The 11,035-nt window shown below is 38.9% G+C and overlaps 1 protein-coding gene across 1 annotated transcript in view; it reads right to left on the reverse strand.

Moving 5' to 3' along the window:
- Positions 1-11,035, reverse strand: part of OPTN (optineurin) — a 76,185-nt gene that overhangs the window by 43,845 nt on the left and 21,305 nt on the right. Inside the window, 2 exon segments of the mRNA XM_006873159.1 lie at positions 4,411-4,564; positions 9,234-9,327. Coding sequence (XP_006873221.1) covers positions 4,411-4,564; positions 9,234-9,327 — 248 coding nt within the window.

The raw sequence follows: 11,035 nt of genomic DNA on the forward strand, positions 1-11,035 counted from the left end.
TTGTGTATTCCCCTTAAGTCTCAGTCTTGGAAGGGGCTTTGCCCTAAGGGGATCTGACCACTTGCTTTGATGGCTCCCTGGCAAACAACTTGCTTGTTTTTGTAGTAGTCAATCGGACTGCTATTATTGTTTTTGATTTTTCCTGCTGGTCTTTCTTTCAAGAAGTATCTTCTGTTTTTCTAGCAGCTCTAGGCCAGTCTACTTGTCCTTTCAATTGGAAATTTCCCACCTTAGAAAATTCTGGATGGGGATCTGAATTCCACCTATGGTCTGTGTAGTGCAAAGGCTTTGCAGGAATCTCCTTCACTGGGCAAGTACTAACCCCATTTTAGGTATTCCAATCAGCTCTGGTGTGGCACTGTGGGTTAATGCACTGGAATGCAAAGCTGTTTGAACTGCAAGGTGGGCAGTTCAAGCTCACCAGCTGCTCCTTGGGAACCCTATACAGGGTCACTATGGGTCGGAATCGACTCTATGGCACTTAACAACAACAACAACAATCAGTTATAGGCTGAAGATGGACTTACAAGCTTTCTATGGTGATGTTTCTATTTCTTTCTCTCCCCCTCAAGCTGATTAGCTCTTTATCATTTCTTCCATTTGCTTTAGCCACTCTACATTTAAGAGCAAGTTTCAGTCTCCTTTGATAACCACTTTGGTCTTTTTAACGACCTTTTGCTTTCTTAAAGTACAAGGTTCTTGATGTTATTCCACAACTCCTCTTGTCTTCAGCCATTGCTGTTCAGTTCTTCAAATCTGTTCTTGAGATGGTCTCTAAATTCAAATGGAATATCTTCAAGTTTGTATCTTGACTCTTGTGCATTTGTTTTAATTTTTGTCAGCTTCAACCTGAACTTACATGTCAGCAGTTGATGGTCTGCTACATAGTTGTGCTCTGGCCTTGTTTTGGCCAATGTAGTCAATCTGATTCCTGTGTGATACATCTGGTGAGGTCCCATGTATACTCACCATTTATGTTATTGAAAAAAAGTATTTGCAATGAACTTATTGGTCTTACAAAATTCTACCATGCAATATCCAGCACTATTTCTATTAATAAGGTCATTTTTCCAACTACCGATCCTACCTTTTGGTTTTCAACTTCTGCATTCCAATCACCAGTAATTATCAACGCATCTTGATTACATGTTTGATCAATTTCAGACTTCAGAAGTTTGCAGAATTCTTCAATTTCTTCATCATTGGTTTTAGTGGTCAGTTTATAAATCTGAATAATAGTTGCATTAACTGGTGATCTTCCTTGTAGGCACCCTGATATCATCATATCCCATATAGCATTGCACTTCAAGATAGATCTTAAAATATTCTTTTTGACAATGGGTGTACTATTTTACTGTGCCGGGAGTGACAAATTCCCCTACAATTTGTCACTCCCAGCACAGTAAATCATGTATCTGTTTGATTCCAGATGGCCAATACCAATCAATTTCAATTCACTAATGTCTAACATATCAATCACTTTGTATTCCATTTTTCTTCTGAGAACTTTCAATTTTCCTATATTATTGCTTTATATATTCCATGCTTTTATTATTAATGGATATTTGCAATGGTTTCTTTTCAATCTGAATTACGTCCCATCAGCTAATGAAATCCTGAAAGTTTTGCTCCATTCACATCATTAAGGTCTACTTTACTTAGAGGAGACAGCTCTTACTTTGAGGAGACTTGTATTTTAAGTGTTTTCCAACTGAGTGGCTCATCTTTAGGCACTACATCAGATAGTATTTCATTGCAACTCATAAGATTTTTAGTGGCTAATCCCTCAGAAGTCAATCACTGATTCCTTCTTCCTACTCTGTTTTTAGTCAGGAAGCTCCACTTAAATCTGTCCAAAATGGGTGACTCTGCTGGTATTTAAAATACCTGTTGCAAAAGTCCCAGCATCTCAGCAACCTGCGGGATAGCATAATACAACAAACTGACAGATGAGTGTGACGAAACTATTAGGACTGATAACATGAGCAATGAAGTTGCAAAACACAAAATCAATATGTGAAATTCAATTGTACTTCTACAAGGGCATGTCAAAAATGACTATTGTGTCTCAACGTACCCTCTATTTAGGTCTTTATACTTCCGAAGGCAGTATTTCCATCTCTCTAACCTTTCCCTGAAGAATTCTGTGCTCTTCCATTTACACCATATCAAAGAATTAGTTACATATGGAATTCTTGAGGGATTCAAATTGAGCTCCTTTTAGATGTTCTGGAAACCAAGTCTAAAGTGGCAAGATAAGGGCTGTAAGGTACATAGGGTAAAGTTTCCCGATGAAATTCTCCTCCTAAGACATCTTTTGCTACTCTCAAAAAATGAGCAGGTACACTGGCTTGACAGGAAAAAAATTCCACAGTGCAACTTTCATGGTCTTTCTTTATTAATGCAGTTTTCAGTTTTCTTAAAGTTTCTTCATAATAAGGCCCCGTGATCTCTATATAGAGTCTAGATACGGTGCTGTGCGTTAATGTGCTGGACTGCAAGGTCAGTCTGGACTGCAAGGTCGATGGCTCAAGGTCACCAGATGCTCCTTGGAAACCCTATACAGGGTCGCTATGGGTTTGAGCCGACTTGACAGCACTTAACAACAACAACAAAGGTCACTATGATTTTGTAGCAATACTTTTTGACTTACTATCACACAAACAAGCAATGAACAATTAAAAAAATTAAATTTAAATGGATGGAACAGCGTAAAAGAGAACGGAATACTTGGGAATACATTAAATAGATGTACAGGCCTCACACAAAACATCACTGAACGAATTTAAAGAACTAAATAAAAATGAACATCTTATGTCTACAAATCAGAAGGCTTAAACTTGTTATGATGGCAATATTCCCCCAATTTATTACAGATTCAACACAATCCCTATCCAAATCCCAAACATTTTTGTGAAAGTTGACAAGTGGGACCTAAAACTCAAATGGAAAATGGACCCTGGATAGAGATCCCTTCATAGGAAAAAGAGGGATCCCAAAATTTCAAAATAATCTTGGAGAGGAAGAAAAGAGTCAAAGGACTCACAGTTCCCAATTTCACTTACTGCAAAGCTATAGTAATCAAGACAGTATGGTATTAGCATAAGATAAACATAAAGGTCAATGGAATCAAATTGAGAGTCTAAGCCTTTACATTTATGGGTCCACCAGTTTCCAACAAGAGAACCAAGACAATTCAACGGGAGAAAAAATAGTCTTTTCAACAAATGGTACAGGATAATCTCAAACAAAATAATGAAATTGACTCTTACCTCACACCTTACACAAAAAATGAACTCAAAACGGATCACAGACTGAAATGTAAGAGCCCAAATCACAAAACTGAGGAGAAAATACAGAAGTAACTCTTCATGACCTTGGGTAAGGCCATGGTTTTTAGCTATGACACCAAAATCACAAATGACAGAACAAAATATAGGTAACTGGACAATATCAAAAGAAAACATTCTATGCTTGAAAAGAAACCATCAAATAATAATTAAAAAAAAAAAAAAAAAAAAACAACCACAGAATGGGAGAAACTCTGCAAATAATATATTTAATAAATTGTTTGTATTTAGAACTTACAACTCACTCTTATACTTAATTACTAAAAATACATAATCCAGTAAAAAAAAGGTGGGCAAAGGACTTGAAAACACATTTCTCCAAATGGCTAACATGAAAATACACTCAACATCACTAATGGGGAATGCAATAAGTTACTCTTAACATCTAGTAGTTAAATGAAAGATAGAAACTAACAAGTGTTGACAAAGATTTGGAACCCTCATACACAAGTGTAAATGTAAAATGGTGCAGCTGCTTTAGAAACCAGTTTGGTAACTCCTCAAAAAAATAAAGAGTTACCATATGACCCAGCAATTCCACTGTTAGTTGAAAATATGCTTCCATGCAAAAACTTGGACAGTGATGTTCATAGTAACATTATTCATAATAGGATAAAACAGACACAACCCAAATGTTCATCAACTGATGGACACAAAAATAAAATGTGATATATCCCCTACAACGTAAATAGTGTTAGGCAACAAAAAGAAATGAAAAACTGAAGTACAAGTTTCAACATGGGTGGACCTTGAAAAGAGCATTATAAGTGAAAGAAGATCAGAGACTGTATGAGTGCATTTATATGAACTATTCAGAATAGGCAAATCTACTGTGACAGAAAGTAGAACAGCTTTTGCTAGAGGCAGGGAGGAGTGGAGAGAAGGAGTTTCTGTGGGGAAAGAATTTTCTAAAACTATATTGTAGTTATAGTTGTATGACCCTATGTATAGTCTATAAAAATTAAATAGTACATTTTAAATGGATGACTTGCTAAATTATATCTCAATAAAGCTGTTACAAAAACCAATGTATATTTATTTCAAGTTATCTATTTCATACCTTTCTTTGGCTTCCTTGAGCGCAATTTCAAGTCTCTCCACCTTCTGGTTTCCTTCTCTTAGACAAAGCAGGAGTTGGCTCACAGTTAATTCCTCAAATTCCAAATAATTCCTGGCTTCTTCTGCAGATTTGCTCCTATATTAAGACAATGTCACTTTCAGTATAAATGTTGCAAGATTCCCATCCAAAAATGAGAATGACCAAGTCTAAGAATAGAAGAGTCCAATACAGGCAGTCCCTGGGTTACAAACATCTGACGTAAGGACAACTCCTACTTGCCCTTTAATATTATGTAGATTTGCCTTAATTTGAAAGGCCCAAACCAACCACTATTCAAACAAGTTCATAATCACCTTGACTTGCACATGCCACACTGAGAAGGCATTGAGCTGTTTCTTGCAACTAACGTAAGGCTAATGAACCTGTTCTGACTCACCTACAAACTGTCAGTACAGACAGAGTTAGGAAGGGATCTTGTTCGTAACGCAAGGACTGCCTGGATGACTACAATCAATGCAAAGAAACTGCCTAACAGAACCCTACAATGAATTCTTATTTACAGTATAAGAAGTGCAGCTGGCTCCATGACCCCCAGTGACACAGTCCTTGGTGCTTTCCAAGGACGGTGTGGGAAACTACAGTGAAGCTCCAGAGAGACCACCCCCCTCACTTAGGTCACATGGACTCACTTCCTCCAAATGGTCACTGCGTATGCCCCAGCTGACAACAATATCCACTGAAGCAGGTCAACAGATACAGCCTTCAGTTCAGATGGTGGGCTCACAGAGAGACTGAGCCTCAAAGGGCACTGAAGGGAAACACAGTCTACAAGAACATGAGCTACCTTTGGGGACATACACACATTTGACCTTCTTTAGCATGACAGAAAACTACCAAGTTATTAGGTAAAGAAAATATCTTACAGCTTGGGTTTTAAATAATCAGAACAGAGAATTGTAGACACTGTTGGTATGCTAAACATTTTTCTTGATTTCAACATCTGATTAATAAAAAGGCAGATTTCAATAGCAAACAAAACCATCACTATCTGAACTCTTAACAAATATTCAGGATAATTACAATGATGCTAATATGAAAAGCAAAACAAAATAAAAACAAGCCTCACTGATACTGAGTCGATTCTGACTCACAGTGACCACATATAGGGTTTCTAAGACTGTAAATCTTGATGGGTGCAGACCAGCTCATCTTTCTCCATCAGAGTACCTGCTGAGTTCAAACCACCAACCTTGTAGTTAGGAGCTCAACACCTACCCCACAGCATCATGTTGTTGTTAAGTGCTGTCTAGTTGGTTCTGACTCACAGCAGCCCTGTACAGGGTTCCCAAGAAGCGGTTGGTGGGTTTGAATTGCCAACTGTGCAGCTCAAGCTAAGCTTGTGTCCCAGCATGTTATCCTGCAGTGGCACACCAAGACTCCCACAACACCATGGCAGCCACTTTTTCAGTAATCCAGTAACGTTCACAGATCTAGTAAACTGCTGTTGTCATTGTTAGCTGCCATCAAATGCTTCCCTGTCCTATACCATTCCCATGATTGGCTGGCAGTTGAACGTTTGCAATCTAATTTTTCCCTAGTCTACCTTAGTTTGGAAGCTCTACTGAATCATGTTCATCATCATAGCAACATGCACGCCTCCACTGGCACATCGTCGGTGGCTCCACAAAAGGCACACTGGCTGCTAATCAAACCCGGGTCTCTGGCGTGGAAGGCAAGGATCTAATGAATGGCCGGTACTACAGCCTGGGTCCCTGTACTCCAAAGCATGACTCCAAACCTAGAAATCAATTTCTGATTCCTTATGATTATTACAAATAGGGAAAAGATATTATTTACTAAAAGATGGCAGTGTGGCTTAAAAAAAGTGAACTTTTCATTTGAACCTAAATTAGGAGGAAGTGGTTTGAACATTTCAAACAGGGCTAATTTCCTTCTTCGCACTTCTAGTTAAGTCATCCTATACTAAAATAACACTTTTGGGAAAAGCTAAGGAAGTTGTAAGTAAAAAAGGAAATTAACTTTCATTTACGCCAATTGCCCTGTTGGATGAAAAAAATCCTATCTGAAATTTTTCTTATTTTCTCCATTATATGAGGAGGCTTCAAAAAGTTTGTGGCAGTACAGAATGAAAAGATATTGGAATTTTTCCATGAACATTTTGAAGCTGCCTGTGGAGAGGCTTGAGAGACTAGTCAGAAAACATTTCATTTTCATAGCTTTGTAAATCAATCTATATATACAACCGTCAAGTTAAAAACAGAGGTTTAAAAAGTCTATGAGGAAAGAGATTCTCAGAGAAATTTTCAGATAACTGTCATTTGTTGTTGTTGTTAAGTGCTGTGGAGCAGGTTCTGACTCATAGTGACCTGGTATAGAGTTTCCAAGGAGCAGCTGTGAGTTTGATCTGCCAGCCTTGTGGTTCAAACCAACCTTGCGGTCCAGAGCTTATCCTATAGTGCCCCACAAGGACTCCATCTGTCTCAGGTAAATGGACTAAGAATACAGTAGGAACCTGCTTACAGAGGATTAGCTGAGCCTATTCTGGGTGAGTACAGATCTCTGGGTGGTATAAAGAAATGGTTTGTGCTGGACTACTAACCTAAAGGTTGGCAGTTGTGGCATTACTATTGTTAACAGTAGGATATGCACTAGACTGTTAACCTCTTCGGAAACCCTATACAGGGTCGCTGTGAGTCGAAACCAACTCAGTGGCACTTAACAACAACAATAAGAGTGTCACAGAGGAAGAAAGACCTGGAAGTCTGCTTCTGTAAAGATCACAACCAAGAAAACCCTACAGAGTGGGGACTGACTTCACAGCAGGTGCCCGGTTCCTCTGCCACTGCCCTTTGCACTCGTTAAGATGTCTGCTTGCTAGTATGTCCTCAAGAGAGGTTAGCTCAAAACTCCACAGATATCTGGACACTTTCAAGAACTGCCCAGAGTGATTCAGCACAGTGACAATCATTGTTATAGAGAACTATCCACTACTAGTGACTTTGGTTTGTAATTGGCAAAGCATAGAGAAGAGAAAATGGAAACGCCTCACTATTAAGCTGGGCAGGCTGGTCTAAGTCAAACAGCACTGGTAAGCACTTTAGGAGACTTGGGCCTTTTGATTAAGTAGTTTTCCTCGTATTGTCTGACCTCAGAATTTACTACAGTCATGGTGGTTTAAACATATACATCTATGGAAAGAACCAAAAAATCAATAAATAAATCCATCCATCTATGGACAAAGCACAGTCCTGGTGTGTCACTGTAGGATAAACAAAGGACTACAAGATCAGTTTGAACCACAAGGTTGGCAGTTTGAATTCACTAGCTGCTCCTCAGAAACCCCTGTATAGTGTACTATGAGTAGAAACCGACTTGACAGCACTTAACAATAACAACGTGTGCTGATAAAACTTTGAGTCCTGGTGTGATGCTGACGGATAAGCATTGGACTGCAAGGTCAGTTTGAGCCATGAGGTTGGCAGTTCAAACTCATCAGTCACTCCTCAGAAACCCTACACAGGGTTACTGTGAGTTGAAACTGTCCTGATGGCACTTAACAACCACAACAATGGACAAAGGGTCAAAGTCCATCAAATGAGGAAAAGATATTCTCTTTAACAAATGACATTGGCAAAACTAGATACCATTTGTGAAAAATGAAACAAAACCCACTATTTTACTGTATGTTGTTGTTGTTATGTGCCGTGGAGTCAGTTCTGAATCATAGCGACCCTGTACAGGGTTTCCAAGGCTGTAAATCTTTAAGAGAGAAGAAAGCCTCATCTTTCCCCCATGGAACCGCTGGTAGTTTCGAACTGCTGACCATGAGATTAGCAGTCTGATTCATAATCACTACGCTACCTACTAACTAAAAATTAATCAAAGACCTACATTTATTTTTTTTAAAACACTTTTTAATTGGGAATTGAGTGAAGGTTTACAGAGCAGATCATCAGTTGTCAATTCATATACTGCTTCATCTCAATAACTGCAATCCCTTCCATGTAACAGTGATCCCACTTCCTCCCTGTGGTTCTTATTTCCAGTCCTCTCTCCTTCCCAAGCCTTCTGAACTTTGTCCTTAGGTAAATGTTGCCTTTTTCAACTTGAATGGCATGTCACAGTACACAGAGACACAGTTCTACTTCCTAGTTGGTGAGATGTGCTTGGGGTCCTAAGAGCTTTTGAGTGTACACCTAAAATACAACTATTGGTCTTTTCCCATCCATAGCAATGTAGAATGAAGAAAACCCAAAACTCAAGGAAACAATTAACCCCAAACTCAAATTCATAAAAAAAAAAAAAAAAAGACCAGACTTGCTGGGCTGTTAGAGACCATTAAACAAAAAGGATAACATATGCCCCAAAACAAAAAAATAAGAAAGCAGGAATGGGCAGGGACAGTGGACAAATAGAAATGGGGAACCCAGGGTGGAAATGACATTGCAGAGGCTGTAACCAATGTCATGGAATGATTTATGTATCATTTCTTGAGTGGAAAACAATGAGCTGTGTAAACTTTCATCTAGAGCTCATTAAAAAAAATTTAAAAACAAAAAAAGAGCAAGCAGCTTCTTTTGGCTAATTATAAGTATGTTCTCACCTCTCACCTCTATAACTAAGTGGGGAGCACTATGGAGTCTAAAAAGGCACCAAGCATGGTTTTAATTCTCTGCCACTTTGGGATGCACCATTAAATCGCATCCAAGCCTAATAGTTTGAAAAAGTCCTAGTATAAATCACTAATTTCGTCCATGTTTACTTTCCAATGTTGAGAAGACAATCCTCTCTGTCAGTCCAACAGCCCTAAACCTTCACCTACCTGTCAGTGGAGTCAGTTCTTATGGGACCAGGACTATTCTTGATTTCTTTTAATGCTCCATCTGCTTCTCCTTCCTGTAAAAGCAGAAACGAAAGTGATTTAATATATATGCAAGACAAACTCGTAACCAGAGGAGAAAAGCACAAAAGATCAATAATATTGATGACATGCAACCCAAGGAAACGACCAAATCTTTGTTGTTGTTGTTAGGTGCCATTGAGTCAGTACTGACTCATAGTGACCTTATGCACAGCAGAACGAAACACTGCCCGATCCTGGGCCAACCTCACTATTGTTGTTACGCATGAGCCCACTGATGCTGCTACTTGGCCAATCCATCTTGCTGGGGGTCTTCCTCTTTTTCTCTGATCCTACACCCTACCAAACATGATATCGTTCACCAGGGACTGGTCCCTTCTAATAATATGTCCAAAGTATGAGAGATGAAGTTTGGCTATCCTGGCCTCCAAGGAACACTGGCTGCACTTCTTTTGGCAGTCCATGGCTGTTTCAATATTCTCCTCCAACACCATAACTCAAAAGCATCAATTCTTGTACAGTCTTCCTTATTCATTGTCCAGCTTTCCCATGCATATGAGGTTATTGAGAATACCGTGGGTTGGGTCAGGCGCACCTTAGTCCTCAAGCTGACATCTTTGCTCTTCAATACTTTAAAAAGGTCTTGTGCAGCAGATTTGCCTATTGCAATAAGTCGTTTGATATTTTGACTGCTGCTTCCATGAGCGTTGATAGTTGATCTTTAGATGAGAAATATTTCAATTCAGTCATTCAAATGAAATAGAAATTTACTCTTCCATTATCATGTCTCCTACACCCTGTCAGGATTATAAATACCTATGTTGAGACATCAACGTCAACCTCCTTTCATTCTGCATACTCACCCTGACTCCAGCAACATGAAAACTGATCTCTTCCCTCTCTCCTTGGCAATGCTCAACTCTCCCAGGTTCAGGTTGCAAAAAGCCAGTGACAACTCACACACCTTTCTGATGCTGTCGTTACAAAGCAAAATGCTAGAACTTGCAGAAGCAAAGTTGAAAACCAGGCAGCTTTCTGTGTGTGAGGTTCACAAAGCATTGTCTCTGCCAAGGTGGCTCTTATCAGAAATTCTTATGTGCTGTGACCATTTGTGGAATAAAACACTAAAGATAACTTCCATGATTTGAAAGACATTTATATTCCAACAGGATAGCAGGAAAAATCTTTTAAGATGCACAAAGACTGCTCTAGATAATTTAGATTACATAAACTGTTTCTAAAAATCTTAGGCAATGTTTTCTAGTTCATAGATGCAAAGCATGTTTACACTAACCCTAACCACCACACTCACCTGAGGGGGTATATCATGCTAACCATGTAGTTGGAAGGAAGAAGTCTCATTTGATAACTTTTGAAATGCGTTGGGCTTCCAAAACTTTATCAGTTATTTGCAGAAGGTTAAAGCTCTTTGATAAAATTGTGTTTCAGTAAACTTTGGTCAAGTGTGCTTTTTAACTCGTTCTTTAATTCTCTTAATTTCAGCCACTATTAATGCACTTAAAATTTATTAGGGCCACAAATGGCTAGGTTATTAACAACTGTTTTCAAACCCCGTTAATCTTTAGAGCAGCAAATGGATCAGAAAATACAGACAGTCACACACTGACATCTCAGACACAATTACAAGCTCTTTTACAAGTCACTTCCCAACCACCCCTCCCACTTACCTACAAGGTGAATTTCTGTCTTCCAGAGACACAACTGATCTTTTCCAGTACCAGA

The sequence above is a fragment of the Chrysochloris asiatica genome, unplaced genomic scaffold, assembly GCF_000296735.1.
Source record: "Chrysochloris asiatica unplaced genomic scaffold, ChrAsi1.0 scaffold00226, whole genome shotgun sequence".
Taxonomy (NCBI): Eukaryota; Metazoa; Chordata; class Mammalia; order Afrosoricida; family Chrysochloridae; genus Chrysochloris; species Chrysochloris asiatica.